General features: G+C 41.9%; 2 protein-coding genes across 5 annotated transcripts; one reads left to right on the plus strand and one right to left on the minus strand.

Annotated features, from left to right (window-relative positions):
- The first annotated feature begins 98 nt into the window (after window positions 1–98).
- On the plus strand, window positions 99–4,385 carry chchd7 (coiled-coil-helix-coiled-coil-helix domain containing 7). 2 transcript variants are annotated; one of them, XM_029755843.1, is made up of 4 exons: window positions 99–232; window positions 1,187–1,254; window positions 1,378–1,476; window positions 2,928–4,385. In XM_029755843.1, the coding sequence occupies exons 2-4, from the start codon at window positions 1,201–1,203 to the stop codon at window positions 3,030–3,032; spliced, it is 258 nt and encodes an 85-aa protein (XP_029611703.1). In that variant the 5' UTR covers window positions 99–232; window positions 1,187–1,200; the 3' UTR covers window positions 3,033–4,385. The 2 variants fall into 2 exon arrangements, with proteins under 2 accessions (XP_029611703.1, XP_029611705.1); XM_029755845.1 differs by lacking the exon at window positions 99–232 and adding an exon at window positions 239–418.
- A 1,315-nt stretch (window positions 4,386–5,700) lies between these two features.
- On the minus strand, window positions 5,701–16,564 carry sdr16c5b (short chain dehydrogenase/reductase family 16C, member 5b). 3 transcript variants are annotated; one of them, XM_029755847.1, is made up of 7 exons: window positions 16,458–16,564; window positions 15,430–15,770; window positions 11,998–12,129; window positions 10,722–10,821; window positions 10,415–10,559; window positions 9,123–9,248; window positions 5,701–6,629 (listed from the first exon to the last, which is right to left on the minus strand). In XM_029755847.1, the coding sequence occupies exons 2-7, from the start codon at window positions 15,748–15,750 to the stop codon at window positions 6,536–6,538; spliced, it is 918 nt and encodes a 305-aa protein (XP_029611707.1). In that variant the 5' UTR covers window positions 15,751–15,770; window positions 16,458–16,564; the 3' UTR covers window positions 5,701–6,535. The 3 variants fall into 3 exon arrangements, with proteins under 3 accessions (XP_029611707.1, XP_029611706.1, XP_029611708.1); XM_029755846.1 differs by lacking the exon at window positions 16,458–16,564 and adding an exon at window positions 16,137–16,265; XM_029755848.1 differs by lacking the exons at window positions 5,701–6,629; window positions 16,458–16,564 and adding an exon at window positions 16,137–16,273 and having other exon boundaries at window positions 9,119–9,248.
- Window positions 16,565–16,977: the final 413 nt, after the last annotated feature.

A 16,977-nucleotide genomic window follows, 5' to 3' on the forward strand; every position in this document is an offset into this window, starting at 1 on the left:
TAGGTGTACTAAGGATGTCATTAGAACCGTCCTATTGGCTTATCGATCTGTCAGTTTACTGAAAAGTACCCTGTCGTCGTTCCTGTATTTTGTCCTGTTGGTCAGTTTTGCTGTCAGTTTGTTGCAGACGTCATGAACATCGTAGTGCGATGTTATTAAATGACGTTCGAACTGACATGAGGGAATAGATGCACACGCATTCAACCAAGAGTTCCACATAAAATCAAGAAAAGTAAGTGCGGCACGCCGAGGGCAGTCGTTTAGATTTGACCAAACTCGAAGCGCAGTGATTTGCGAAAGGTTCGCTGTTGCGTGAAAATATCATTATCAAACAATTCGGCTTCCTGGCTGGCTAGCTAGCTATGCTAGCTGCGGCACTATCAGACAACTTGGGGGAGAGTCATACACAACTTTTGAGGTAACCTTTTGCCTTTGCAGTGTCACTTTTGTGACATCGGTTAGCAGAAAGCATCGTTAGCCCTCTTGCGGGCTTATTTTTTTATTCGCTAGCTGCTATAGTTGCAGTAGCTAGCTCACTCATTCGAAGGTCAATGACGAAGATGATCTATTATATTGACAAGATAGTCGAGTGACTGCTGTAACAATGGAAATATGTCCACAAAGATGGAAGGTAGGCGAGATCAGGTGGGACCATTCCAGCCAATTAGAGGGCAGAAATGCGTGTGAACAGGCACAACTCCGATTTAAAGTCGTTTTTTTGCCAAAATGCCACGTGCGTTCACTGTCACTGCATTCGTAACAACATAACTTATATCAGATCAAATAAGCCTCAAGTAGGAAATTAGCGATTACATTTTTTTTGTTAGACAAATTCGACACTGACTCCCATGCAAAAAAAATTACTTCGTGGTCTTATTTTCGTGGACAGATTTTGAGCGGCGTAAACACTCTCGCTTCGCCTTCTCTGACGTTCAATCATATAACGTTGTTGCTGCAGCTCGAGCTACAAGGTGCAGCTATGAGTTTGCTGTTCCTGAAATTATGATCTTTTTTTTTGTACCTGGTATTTATCCAGTCATTGTTGCCGCACTTGAGAATACATAGGTCAATGGGTCCATCCCTGACCTTGTATGTTTTATTGTAGCCAACCGTGATCAAATAAATTGTTTAATTGCACGAGACAATGTATCGACTTCAATGTATTGCACATTTTGTTTTTTTTCAGCGACGCAGTAAGAAATGGACAAAAACGTGCGCAAGCTTCGAAGTAAAGATATAAACCCATGCATTGAAGTATGTATTAGTATGCAGACTACATGTTTTAATGAGATTATGCCTACTACATTTGAGATCTATACTGGTTTGAATGTTAATGTCATTTCTGTCGAATTCAACCACATGACTACTCTTTTCCAGGAAAGTGATGGCTCTCAGAAATGTTTGGATGCCAATAACTATGATAAGAACATGTGTTCTGCGTATTTTCTGAGATACAAAAACTGCAGAAAATACTGGGTGAGTATGCATTGGCGCAATCCATGAGTGCCAATCTAATGTAGCCTAATGCAGTGAGAGATCTAAAATAGATATTAAGTATTGAATGTGTAACAGTATAGCTTCCGTTACTCTCCTCGCCCCAACCTGGGCTTGAAACCAGGGACCCTCTGCACACATCAACAACTGACACCCACGAAGCATTGTAACCCATCGTGCCACAAAAGCCGCGGCCTTTGCAGAGCAAGGGGAACAACTACTTCAGGACTCAGAGCGAGTGACGTCACCGATTGAAACGCTATTAGCGCGCACCACCGCTAACTAACTAGCCATTTCACATCGGTTACACATGTAGGCCAACATGAGGCAAAGATGAAGAATTCAAATTTACAGGTTGTCCAAAGGGAATGTTTAATACTAAAATTGGAAGGACCAGCAGAATGACTCACTGCATTCAAAGCTCGCTGCCTGTTGAGTTATTCTGTGCCAGTCTTTAAACTATGGAATTAGCTTAATTGATTAGCACCTGCTGAAGAGGCCACTTTATTTTAATTGTTTTATTTAATTTTACCCCCCTTTTCTCCCCAATTTCGATTTTGTCTCATCGTTGCAACTCCCCAAAGGCCTCGGGAGGTGAATGTTGAGTCATGCGTCCTCCGAGACATGACCTGCCAAAGCGCAGTTCTTAACACCCGCCCGCTTAACCCGGAAGCCAGCCGCACCAATGTGTCGAAGGAAACACTGTTCAACTGACTAGAGGTCAGCCTGCAGGTGCCTGGCCTGCCACAAGGAGTCGCTAGAGCTTGATGAGCCAAGTAAAGACCCTCTGGCCAAACCATCACCTAACCCGGAAGACGCTGGGCCAATTGTGCGCTACCCTATGGGACTCCTGATCACAGTCGGTTGTGATACAGCCCGGGATCAAACCTGGATCTGTGGTGACTCCTCTAGCACTGTGATGAAATGCCTCCCGAGTGGCGCAGCGGTCTAAGGCAAGAACCCACCCCTTAACGAGCCTCTGTCTACGGCAACTGGGTTGAGATGGGGATTTGCGGTGGCTGTGTTCCAGGACACCCACATTGCAGACTTGGGAAAGTAGCCATTTGCATGGAGCTGCCCTATAAAATAATTGGTAATGTTCTGGTTTTGTTCATCTATCCATCTGCATTATAATATGTACTTCATTGTCCATTAACTTCCAGAGATTGGAAATACTCCTTTATGTTCACACCCCCCAGGAGACACACAACCACCCTGGGGGTGCAGCGCCCTTGAGGCAATTTTAAGGGGTTAGGTGACTCGTTCAAGGGCAAAACTTCAGGCACCCAATTATCATTTTTTTGCATCAGTTGAGATTTGAACTGCTAACCGCTAGGCTGCGTGCCGCCCCTAACTGTCCCAAATCAGTGCATATCACAGGGCCTATGGACTTAAATCGACGTGACTCCAGTGTTTTCTGTTCTTTTTTTCAGCACAACATCATGGTGAATAGGAGACGAGACGGCGTGAAGCCTGACATGCCCACTGCTGAGGAGCGCCAGGAGATACTGGCTGCCATTGGAGGCAAGCCCTATTGAGGCAGCGGCAAGCCCTATTGAGGCAGTGGCAAGACCAGCAGAAGGAAACACTGGAGCGGGGCGTAGACCATACTTTCCAGTAAAGCTCTGGGACAGACCCCTTCTTTATGAAGGTCTGAGAGCTCCTCCACACACCTCACCATTATGATGCTGACCGTGCCCCAAGAGGTGCCTCTGCCGCACTGTGTGCTGCTTGCCACTAAAGGTTGACGGTGGCGTTGAAACCTGTGTCAAATACCGACATCAATGATCAAATCACTACAGTATGCCTAATGCGGAGATCTGGCTATGAATGTGCATAGCTGGTTAGTATGAGTGGAGCTATATGGAAAAGCACTTGCAAGTTGCCTTGATGAATCAAGCGTTTTAATAGTCTTTAAACATTTACATTTAAGTCATTTAGCAGACGCTCTTATCCAGAGCGACTTACAAATTAAATTTAAAGAAAGAACTGGAAATACTATGGACTTACTCACCTTTATTTGCAAGCCAGCATCTCTGAAAATAAACTGAATGTGTATTTGTAAAAAGTGTATTTATTTAGTATACTTTTTCACAATCGCGTAAAAGCGTTTTTGGAACAATGTTGTCGATTTTTACAACAGTCCACAAGACGACTCTGGCCTTTTGCAGAACAGTAAATGTAATTGCTTTCTTAATACATTCTTAACTATGATGCAGTCAATTACATTAATTTTAAAAAACAGGACTGCCTGCAAAGACATTAATGCAACCATATTCATCTCTGGAGTACAAGCAGACAAAACAAAGTTAGTCTTTTATTTGCAGTCACTAAGTCATGATCAAAATTGGTACTAGCCTACAACCATTGAGAGGTGCAGAATTATGTGCGATTACTCCTTTTATGCATATTTCATACACATTAAATGTTTTTAAAATAAGCACATTGTGTGCAGGATTCATTCATTGGTATCATCCCAATCTTAATTCCTTGTATTCAATGCATAGGCTGGTTTGCTCATAGTTTTGTAGACTTTCCATTGGTGCACATGATAGGCAATAAGGTGAATACAATGGAGGAACTCCACTGATATGAATGTATAGCCTCAATCTACACCAAAGCTCTACAATGGAAGGTCACAATGTTGGAGATGATTTACTTAGACGTAACCCAACTTCACTCTGCATGTCAGCAATATTGTACAAAATCATATAAATTAGTCCCCATTACTTAGATTTTTCCCGATATTGTACATGGTAGGACACTGATGGGATTGAAATAGAATTTCGTGCGATAGTATTTACTCATTGCCGGAAACAGTGTTGTACACATTTCTCTTCGGATGAAAAAAAATATTTGTTAATATTCTGTGAAATAAAGACTACAATTCATTTTGTATTCACTGATGACATTTGTATTTAAAGTTTTGCAAAAGGTGGTCTAAGATACGCAAGTCAGGTACAAAGACAAGAAAATGATCATAACGTTAGTAAATGCATTTGATCGCTGCTGACCTGCTAAAGATACGTTTCAACACGGATCCAAAAATTGCTTGTACACGATTGAGAAAAACCATAACATACTGCCACCAAGCCTGATCGCAAATCTGTATTTTGTTATTTTATTTAACTAGGCAAGTCAGTTAAGAACAAATTCTTATTTACAATAACGGCCTACCCCAGCCAAACCCTAACCCGCACGATGCTGGGCCAATTGTGCGCCGCCCTATGGGACTCCCAATCACAGCCGGTTGTGATACAGCCTGGAATTAAAAACAGGGTCTGTAGTGATGCCTCTAGCACTGAGATGCAGTGCCTTAGACCGCTACGCCACTCGGGAGTCCCAAATGTGCTTTGGCCAACATCTGATTCGCTGTTATGCTAAACAGTCTTGCAATGTAAACGTCTACTCTGTTGGGCAGGCTTAAATACACGAGTGCCAGGAGTAAAGTGGGTCATATTCTGATTCAATAATCCATGCTGCCGCAGTATTTACACCATCACATACAGTATATGCAGTTAGCCAAATCCCTTGGAATCTGAGTTGGCTAGTATTTTGAATCACATTCTCTGAGGGCACATGCAGATCTGGGACCAGGCTAATTTGGGAAAATATTTAACTTTGTACTGATTGTTTCAAGTGCATGCATTATGTAAGGTAATAGCCTATGACTTGATATAATAAAACACATTTGAAAAGCTTCAGTTGCATTGTATTCCGACACATTTTTATCATGTCTTGTAGTGTCGGTTGAATGCAAGTGCTATTGTTTTGCATTAGTGTTTCAGAGCCATTTACACAAGGTGGTGCTGTTGCTTTACTGACGGAGCCACCCACACTACCCTGCTTTCTCAAATCTGGCTATAGAGGTCTACAGCAATGTTGGTTTCCCCTCGAATCGGCGAATGATAAGTAGGGTTGTTAAATGTTTGAATGGTGACTGACCACTGTCAGGATCCACCTGATCGGCTGATTCCTAGAGTGTGTTTTTCCATGGCAAATGTTGAGATGATGCCTATAATCAACAATCCCCTCCACACAGCAGATGTGCACTACAACATTGTGGCTCTCAGAATACCGATTAAGAGTTGCACTCATTATCAAACAAGCAATCAAGCAAAGAATGTCTCTTACTCAGTGCCAATCTATTACTTTGAACAGATGTCCTACTTTTTTCAATGGCATAAGGAAGATAAACCATGTATGTTCATTTGAGATCATGTATTTTATTATGCGATCAGACAGCTGTAAAGCTTTCCAAACATTTAACTTTCCAGCAAGCAAAGATTAATATGAGGCATACATGGTAAGTCATTAAGACATGATATACGATTGGGATTATCTGAAAAGATAACCATGGCTGCACCTGTAAATGAATAATGATGATATGTCCATAATTTCACACTATCGCATAACGAGTTGAAACATCAGCAACCTTCAAAGTGTACTTTGGCATATTATTATTAAATTATTAAAGTTTCTTAGCAGCTTTATTGATGCGGATACTTTTGAACAAGCCACATAATAAGACTATAATGTAATTAAGGCTAACAATGCATATACTTCGATTAAAATACATAAAAGCAAGAAATCATTCAACAACCACTTTAAAGCAGCAGCTTTTGTAAATGAATACATTTCAAGTGACTCTCAGGAGAGAAATCTCATTGGACGTAAAAGAACAGACATTTACTTCATACTGTATTCCCACACATTAGTAAAACAAGAGGTAACAATATATATGGTAGAATTAGTAACCATAGTTTCATACGAGTGCATCATCTCTGTATACTGTCAATGGCTCTTTAAAACATCCTTCATACGAGATAATTATTTGTGCACTAACAATTCAATTCTACAGTGAATTTCATACATGTACATGGTATGTAGCATATGCATATTACTTCCATTATAAAAGCCAGAAAAAAACGTATTAAAATGTAGTCTAGATTCACAAAGGGTTGTAAACTGCAGCACTTCATGCGGGAAATGGATTGAGACCCCCCCCCCCCCCCCCCCTCCTGAGCACTTATTGAATGCTTCAGTCCTTTTTCCCATGGCCTTTGAATGCATCCATGAAATTGAATGCCCCCAGGTAGTCTCCCAAGAGGAGCCCCATCTTAGTGGGCAGAATGCTGTGGGAAGAGAACACACGTGATAAAAAGAGACATGGGTTATTTATTCAACTTCACAGCAGCTGTAAATTATTGACCTATTTTTTCTCTCCGAACGCACAAAACCCAATAAATACTGAACAAAATAATTGAATAGTCATGTACATATACTGTACGTCATGTATATGTGCAGTAAAGCCATTCTGTGAAGAACTGCTGCACTTCAAACATCAATAATCAAACATAAAATGCCTTTATGACTGACATAAATGCTAGGGACTCCATATGATCATGCACCACATTAACTTTTACAATCATTTTTTTCGGAAGAAAGTACAATAGGAACCATCAAAGGCTTTGTGGCAGTGTGCAGATTTCCATACAGATTTCCATACGGAAGTAGAGCTTGATTACAATTGATACAGGAGGAATAGGAGGTGAGTCATCTCTTTCTCTCTCTCTCCTATCGCTCTCTCTCTTTCTCTTTCTCTTTCCTATCTTGCTCTCTCTTTCTCTTCTATCTCTCCTTCTCTCCTATCTCCCCCTCTCTCTCCCTCACTCTCTCTGAGGTGCTCTCATTCATGGAGGGCTTTCCAGCTAAAGCCCAACTGACTAAATGTCCACCTTAGAATCCATGTTCTTTTGTGAGTTAATCATCTCTCCAATTTATGCATTTTTGGCACTTCAATCAAATTCAAGGAATACATTTTCATTAAATTAGTTGCAATTAGTAATTAGCAATAGGATTTCTTTAAAAATGCACCATTTAGAGTGGGAGTTTTACGCCTGTATGAAGGTACTGAAGGGCCCAGATGCAGTTTAGAATTAATGTCAGTGAATCCTTAGATAAAACAGTGTGCTCAGATTAGCAAGTGTGTGTGGGGGAGTGTGTTGAAATATTATTCCCCACTTGCAATGGGGTCATAGTCCTACTAAAAAGTGCAACTCTGTCCCAATGTTACAGCAGAGAAGCAGTCTGTGGTAGAGAAAATGTCTGTCTACATTCTCAGTTCCTGTCTAGGCTGTGTTGTAATCACTCACGTGTTATGACCTTCCCCTACCACCTCTGAAACCAATGCCTGTGTTTATAGTGTTTGATATAAATTATTAACATGAACTACAATCCAAAGCATTCGTAGCATATCCTTAAACACTATATAAACATGGCATAACTGCTAGAGGTACATAGACAGTTATTTTGACATGTAATCGTGTGGTGTGTGTCACCTTGTTTCTGTGAGCGTGTTCATGTTTATTGTGTGAAATAAGTACACATGTGTGGGTGTATGCGAGTTCATGTACATGTCGGAAAGGTGTATGTGCGTGTGGTCGAGTGTACTGTACGTATGTGTGTGATGCGTGCGTGCATTTATTTGTGTGTTTGCGTGTGCGTTTTGTGCCCACTACCCGCTACCCGCCTTCGACTCTTGTCCCTCACGCAACCTCCTCCCCACTCTTTGTTTACACATGCACCTTTCCACCTAGGCAGCTGTCAGGTCAAGTATCCTCTGTGGCAGGCCTGCATGAATCACTCAGATCTCTAGAGCAATCTCTAGTGTTTAGGCAAGCACCACCACAAACAACATGTTCCAGCTCTCAATCTCTCTCACTCCACTCTCAAGCTCAGTCCCTGTGATAGAAGTATTTGCACTTTTGCTTATAGCCCCCACACCGTTTGACACAATGAAGGCTTGCTCATCTGCATTCGTACCGTGTCTGTCCAGTTTAGTGACAAACAACAATGTTTATGCATGCAGTGGCTTTATTGACCCAACTCCCGCTTCTGCGCACACATAGGTCCCTAAACCATTCTGCTGTTTTATTTAACCACCATGTTTCTATTTTGATGTAAAAATACTGCAATGTGGATTTGGTTGAATTGAGCCCGGCGAGTAAAGTAACGCTCCCTATACTTTCAATGCATTTTTGGCGCAAAAGTTGGGTATCCGCTTGCCAAAATAAAAAGGTGCGTGAACTGCGTTAACGTGAGTTTACCCTTAACTACCCCACTGTTCTCAGTCCACAGTGTCAACAGTTGTATCTGTTGCGTCCTCTCCATACAATCTAGGTCATTGCTGATTACAAAGGTTTGAAAGTCAGTGTTGGGTGGATCATAATAATGCCTTAACAAATACAAATAAATACACTTTTAAGACACATTTCAGTTGAATGCATTCGGTTGTACAACTGACTGGGTATCCTCCTTTCCCTTCCCTTTTCTTTATGAGTCCTCAATTAGTATATTTCAAGTAGAATGGAATGTATCTGTTTTACCCGGTAGTCGAACAAAAATGCAGAATGCTTTTGGGTACTAGTAGCAGGTAGACCCCCTCCACAGGTAGATGCTGATTTTTTTTTAAATATGACACATGACTGCTGTGGTTGTGTAAACAAAGATATAGAAACCTGTTTGATTACATCTAAACCTAAGAGACGACTGGGGCTGGGGAAGTAGCAGCTAGGGCCCGGGGGTCCATTTTGTAAATCCTGCATAGTGTTTGGTACAGTTCTTACTTCTTGAGGGCGAGGACAAGGTAGAGGATCCGAGGCATATACAGGTACACTTGGTCAGTTTGGATAGCACGGACGATCCTTTTGGCCACATAGTCAGGTTCCAGGATGGGCATGAGAACGGGCCATCTGCAGGAAGCACCCAAAACCAAACAAATCATTTCTCTCACTGATCAGCAGTTCAAAGTAATGGGCTGGCACTCTCTAGTGTGAATCTACATCTGAAAACACACTGCATGCACTGACGCCTTCAAAAATGATTGTCTAAGCCTCTTTCTCATTTCACTTCAAAACCTTCAAAATGTTATGCCATGATGAACGTTGTACTTTGTAATCAGTTTCTGCCTTCAGTCTGTTCCTTAAAAGACATAAAACCCAGAAACTTTGGAGAAGAAATATCTCTTTGGAAATCAAGGGCTGTTACTTTGTCAAAGGAACCCATACATTTTTTAAAAACCATTGTAGCAACTTGATAAAAACAGGACTTTTGTGTGGGGACTTTCAACATCAGAGCATCACAATCTCATTCAAATCTCATTGTGATTAGGTCCTGATTTTTGTTCAGAAATGTTACAGTGTGTGTATGTGTGTGTGTATCTGAGTAACAGGATGTGGTAGGCATTACTCTGCTCTGTGGCCAGTAAAAAGCTGAACCAAGCAGCATGAATAATAAAGTGAGAAAATGGAAGGGCCCAAAGAGCTTAAGAGCAAGACTTAGGGACGCTGGCATTGTTGTTAACTCATTCTGACATCACACACACACACACACACACACACACACACACACACACACACACACACACACACACACACACACACACACACACACACACACACACACACACACACACACACACACACACACACACCACTCAAACGGCCATGATCACTAGCGACATCAAAGGACATGGCCCTAGGCAGTCCAGGTAGAGCTGGCTCCATGGCATCTATGGTGGTGTCACATAACTAGTAGGGCGAGGTTGCCCCTGCCTAGACAATAATTGAAGGTCATCTACACACCATGGTATACTGCCATTAACTGTATTTCCACACCCTGGTCTAAATCGTATAAATCTACTGCTCAAGACAGTTACAAAGTAGAATTTCACTGCCAAGCAAAGTGAAGCAGAGCAAGCATTTTATTGCTTAGCTACACACTGCTACTACACATAGCGCAGTGCTACATTGTAGACATTTCCATATTGTGTCTACAGTCGCAGCACTTCCTCTAACAGAGCTCATAGTAGCAAAACGTGTTCCGGGTATGTGTGTGTATGTCAGAACGGTGGACCCACTTGGTGATAGCGCCGTCAAACATCCCCGTGTTAATGAAGAAGGGACACACGATGGTGGTCTTCACTCCATTTTTCTTTGTCGCTAGCAGCTCCAGCGCCACAGACTCAGCGAAGCCCACAGCCGCAAACTTACTGGCACAGTAATCTGAGCACAGACAGAGAGTAGAGGAATGGGAATGCATTACTCTGAGTGTTCACACTCACACTTTTTGTTATCACAAACTAACCAGTACATGGGTATGTGATGTTGGGTAAAATATTTATATCCCACTTTAGAGGGGTAGTGAGTGAGATGAGTATATCTAACCTGCCAGGCCGTTGACTCCAATCAGTCCAGCAGAGCTGGCGATGCTCACCAGGTGACCATGGTTACTGGCTATCATTGCAGGGAGAAACGCCTTGTAAGTCTGGGGAAAAACAGATGATCATGGTTGAGAATTACTTTGCTGGCGACATGCTATGCATATAATTAAAAAAAATCCCCATGGGCACTGATATTTGGACATGTTCTTTGTCTCTCCTTGTCTAAGTATTTTTTTATTGTATGTTTATCTTACACCTATATTGATATGAGCATGTTGTGTTACGTTTAGAGTTATTTCCATAGGCTGGTCTGGCACATCCTGCGGGCTTAGGCCATCTATCATTCCCTATGCTATCATTCCCTTTGCTACTCTTTTACTCTTAGACTTGAAAAGATGGCACTGCAGATCCGCAAAAAGTTCTACAGCTGCACCATTGAGAGCATCTGACTGGCTGCATCACCGCTTGGTACGGCAACTGCAAGGCACCCATTCCGCAAGGTGCTACAGAGGGTGGTGAGTACGGCACAGTACATCGCTGGGCCAAGCTCCCTGCCATCCAGGACCTCTATACCAGGCGGTGTCAGGCCCAAAATATTTTCAAAGACTCCAGCCACCCAAGCCATAGACTGTTCTCTCTGCTACTGCATGGCAAGCGGTACCAGTGCACCAAGTCTGGAACCAACAGGACCCTGAACAGCTTTAACTCCCAAGCCCAAGCCTCCCAATCCTAACCCTAACCCCACTACCTGCATTGGCCTTTTTTTGAACTAACTCTCTTGCACCGACTCTATGCACACACACTGGTCTATAACCACACACTCACACATACTTACACTGACACCCCAACACACACATACACGCACTACGCCCACACCCACACCCACACACACACACACACACACACACACACACACATAAACACACCACATACGCTGCTGCTACTGCTCAGTCTATTATCACTTTACCCTTACCGATATGTACATAGCTACCTCAATTGCCTCGTATCCCTGCATATCGACTCGGTACTGGTACTTGCTGTATATAGCCATGTTATTGTTTTTCATTATTCACTGTGTATTTATTCCTCGTGTCACTATTTCTATTTTCTATTTCTTATATCTTATCTTTAACTCTGCATGGTTGGAAAAGGACCCTTAACCATTTCACTGTTAGTCTACACCTGTTGTATACGAGGCATTTGACAAATGAAATGAGATTTGATTTGATTTGACTTGTCGTAGAAATATGCAAAATGTTCATGATAAAATTCCAACTCACCCAGAAGTGAGCATTGGAGTTGACCTCCATCGACTTCTCAATCAGGCTGTCGGGAGCACTCATGAACTTCGTCCCTGTGACAATGCCTGCATTGTTTATCAGGATTGTCACATCTCCCACTTCCCTTTTCACCTGGCAATCAACACATAATATAGCATGCTGCATAGAAGTAACAGGATAAGAACATAAATGGAACTGGGCCTAAATCTACCACACAAGGATCACACAGATTACCACTAATCTCTGAGAAAAAAAAGGTGCTAAGTAGAACCACATAGGGTTCTTTGGTTTGTCTCCATAGGGGAACCCTTTTTAGTGCTGGCTAGAACCCCATGCAGAGGGTTCTTTTTTAAATCTATTTTTTAGTGTAAGCTTTATTTAACTAGGCAAGTGAGTTAAGAACAAATTCTTATTTTACAATGACAGGCTACTCCGGCCAAATCTTCCCCTAACCCAGACAACGCTGGGCCAATTGTGCACCGCCCTATGGGACTCCCAATCACAGCCGGTTGTGATACAGCCCAGGATCGAACCAGGGTCTGTGGTGACGCCTCTAGCACTGCGCCACTCAGGAGCCCAATCTATGTAGGGTTCATCAAAGAACTCCCTGTATATGGTTCTACCTAGAGACATTTTATAATCTAAAGGTTCTTCCTAGAACCGTCTGTGAAGGGTTCTAGCAAGAAACCTTTCATCTTTGGAGGGATCTTCCTAGAATCCTCTATGAATGGTTCCACCAGCCTTATTAGCCTTTAAAATATAATTATTTATTACAATACAATACATATATCATAAGGCCTTTATTTGAGGGCCTAATTATACCCTAACATAGTGGTGTTAGGAATCTCCTGGTTTACAAGCCACATCAGGCCTGCAAGTCACATTATGCTGGTTTGCAAAATTATCTGTAATTCCTATTGCAATCCAGCCAGAGTTAGGATATCCAATTGTGGAATTGTTAATCACCTGCAACCTGCATTCAGAATGACTGCCAGGGTAGGGAAGATTGAATATTGAGACTACCTCAATCATCCAAACTGGAACAACCATCTCAGTAACGGGTGAAATACATCCAATTACTAACAAATTGGATTATAGAAAACAGTTTGTTATGTATCTTTGTGTAGCATCAAATTAATCAAGCAAGCAATGTACATGCAAAAATTCAGATATTACAGTAAAACAAACAAGTCAGAAAATCTTCCTGCAATAGAGCATGCTGGGAAATATTATATATGGTTATATGTACAGTTGAAGTTGGAAGTTTAAATACACTTAGGTTGGAGTCATTAAAACTAGTTTTTCAACCACTCCACAAATTTCTTGTTAAAAAACTAGTTTTGGCAAGTCGGTTAGGACATCTACTTTGTGCATGACACAAGTCATTTTTCCAACAATTGTTTACAGACAGATTATTTAACTTATAATTCACAGTATCACAATTCCAGTGGGTCAGAAGTTTACATACACTAAGTTGACTGTGCCTTTAAACAGCTTGGAAAATTCCAGAAAATGATGTCATGGCTTTAGAAGCTTCTGATAGGCTAATTGACATTGTTTGAGTCAATTGGAGGTGTCCCTGTGGATGTATTTCAAGGCCTACCTACAAACTCAGTGCCTCTTTGCTTGACATCATGGGAAAATCAAAAGAAATCAGCCAAGACCTCAGAAAGAAAATTATAGACCTCCACAAGTCTGGTTCATGCATAGGAGCAATTTCCAAATGCCTGAAGGTACCACGTTCATCTGTACAAACAATAGTACGCAAGTATAAACACCATGGGGCAACACAGCCGTCATACCGCTCAGGAAGGAGACGCGTTCTGTCTCCTAGAGATTAACGTACTTTGGTGCAAAAAGTGCAAATCAATCCTAGAACAACAGCAAAGGACCTTGTGAAGATGCTGAAGGAAACAGGTACAAAAGTATCTATACTCACAGTAAAACGAGTCCTATATCGACATAACCTGAAAGGCTGCTCAGCAAGGAAGAAGCCACTGCTCCAAAACCGCCATAAAAAAGCCAGACTACGGTTTGCAACTGCACATGGGGACAAAGATCGTACTTTTTGGAGAAATGTCCTCTGGTCTGATGAAACAAAAATAGAACTGTTTGGCCATAATGGCTTGCAAGCCGAAGAACACCATCCCAACCGTGAAGCACGGGGGTGGCAGCATCATGTTGTGGGGGTGCTTTGCTACAGGAGGGACCGGTGCACTTCACAAAATAGATGGCATCATGAGGGAGGAATATTATGTGGATATATTGAAGCAACATCTCAGGACATCAGTCAGGAAGTTAAAGCTTGGTTGCCAATGTGTCTTGTGGCAAAATGGCTTAAGGACAACAAAGTCAAGGTATTGGAGTGGCCATCACAAAGCCCTGACCTCAATCCTATAGAAAATTTGTGGGCAGAACTGAAAAAGCGTGTGCGAGCAAGGAGGCCTACAAACCTGACTCAGTTACACCAGCTCTGTCAGGAGGAATGGGCCAAAATTCACCCAACTTATTGTGGGACGCTTGTGGAAGGCTACCCAAAATGTTTGACCCAAGTTAAACAATTTAAAGGCAATGCTACCAAATACTAATTGAGTGTATGTAAACTTCTGATCCACTGGAAATGTGATGAAAGAAATAAAAGCTGAAATAAATCATTCTCTCAACTATTATTCTGACATGTCACATTCTTAAAATAAAGTGATGATCCTAACTGACCTAAGCCAGGGAATTTTTACTTTAATTACATTTCAGGAATTGTGAAAAACTGAGTTTAAATGTATTTGGTGTATGTAAACTTCCGACAACTGTATAACCTTTCTTGCCTTCCAAAGAATCCTTGCCTCCCAAAGAGTCATCAAAGATCCCTTTCTTCCAAAAGCGGTTGTTAGGATGATAAAGGTTCTAGGTATAACCCCCCCCCCCCAAAAAAAACTCCTTTGGAACCCTTTTTTCTGAGAGTGTAGCAGAGTATGACTGTGATCTCCAGTATCTAACCAATACCTATGCACTGGATCACAGCAATGTGAATATTGTGGGATCGGAGCTGTAATCATGAGGTGGACCTGAACAGAGCAGACATGGAATGTGTGGGAGTCTTTCAACATTTGTTCCCAAAGCATGGAGGCCCTTTGAGTTGTTGTGCGGTATAATAGACATTGGGTTGATCAATTATTTATGTAAACATCTTCCCTCTCAAATACATTTGCATGCTTTCGGGAAGGAGCTTTGCGGTATATTTGCAACAGCTCAAATTACAACTACGAAGATCAGTGTACAGTATGTTTTGAAAAATATGGTACTGTAGCCTGTCAAAAAATACTACAGACCTTCAAACTGTTACCTGCTGTAGGAAAGTGGTAGAACATGGGTGATAACATCCATACCTGGCCAGGTATATAGACCATATACCTGACCAGGTGGCATAAAACCCACCTGGTCAGCCACTGAGTACACCTCTGCCTTGTTGCTGCAGTCACAGATGTACGAGTGGACCCTGGCCGCGCCCTTTTGCTTCACCAGTCGAACCGTTTCCTTGTTGCCATCCTGGCTAATGTCCCACAGCACCAGCGTTACGCCCATGGAGGCGAACTCAAGCGCCATCAGCCTGCCGATGCCGCTACCCGCCCCTGTGATGAGGATAGTTTCTCCCGCAACGCTCTTCTTCCGCGAAGGGATGAAGAGTTTTACAAGTGCCTCCAAGTTATAATATATAGACAAGGCCAGCACCTGTAGCGTCTCCAGAGCGAAGTTCATCTTAAAGACTAGTAGAGTACCTATCAAACCGCATGAATTACAGTTGAGTTAAAATTAAAATGATGCGTTATAGATAGGCTATAATCTATTCTGGTGGTATGGTTCATGGAAAAACAACTCTCTCTTTTCCCAAAATAATATAGCATTGTCAGGTCTGTTGCTAGCCTATGGGTTTCCATAGGCCTTATTCTGAATTAATAAAAGGTAAAACCATTACAATTGATTGCTTTCTTTCCCTCTATGTTGATTGTTTTCTTTCCCTCGATCTTCAATGTCAGAATCGGTTTAGAATAAGAAAACTAATAAGGATGATAGCATGTCGACAAATACTACGTTTTCTAATTCAGTTGATATCTTCAAATATGGCTACACAGCGATTAACTTACCCCTTTCCTTACGAGAACAAGTCTTAGAAACCTATACTGAGCATCAAAGTAAACAAACATAATAGCGCTTATCCTATTATAGGATTACTTTTCCGACCTTTGCACAATGAGGTAGTAGGGACCGACACCGTGTTTACCTCGAGACAAAGTCCAATTCTATATCGTAGGGCAGGCTATAGCTTTAACCGCACACAGGCAGGGCGCGTCTCCTATTAACCATCTGCTCAGGATTCTCTATGTGATGAGTTGATGGAAGTAGCCTATATTAGAAACGGCCCGTTTAATCAGTTGTCATTCAGTATAATATAAAGATACACTTACCTTAATCTATAGGCTAAATATTGGTTCCCTTTCTTCAAACACTTTGCCTGCGTTCTGCGCGCTAACCGCATCCAAATCGGCACAGCCAGTCGCGGCTACCTATTAACTTTGACCTAGTAAGAGGCATTGTGGGGAGACGACGGTTTTACTACAAGCGACTCATTGGTGCGACTCATTGGTAAAATACCTTTCTATTGTATTCCCAACCCCTAGATGTTTAGGCTACTCAACTGTGCTGGTAATATGCAAGGTCAGTGGGTGTTGGGAGTTGTGGGGGACCTCGGTAACACTTTACATTAAGGTGTTTAAAAGTAGTTTATAAACTGTTAACTAATACTGCATAGTTAAGTTTTTAAAATATGAAATAATTGTTGATGATTGTTGGTTGACTATTTATTCCCACTGCTGCACAACTCTTGGAGGACAATGGAAGTTGGATGGATGAAAAATCATATCAAATCAAATCAAATTTTATTAGTCACACGCGCCGAATACAGCAGGTGTAGACCTTACAGTGAAG

This window comes from Salmo trutta, chromosome 6, assembly GCF_901001165.1.
Source record: "Salmo trutta chromosome 6, fSalTru1.1, whole genome shotgun sequence".
In the NCBI taxonomy this organism is placed as follows: Eukaryota; Metazoa; Chordata; class Actinopteri; order Salmoniformes; family Salmonidae; genus Salmo; species Salmo trutta.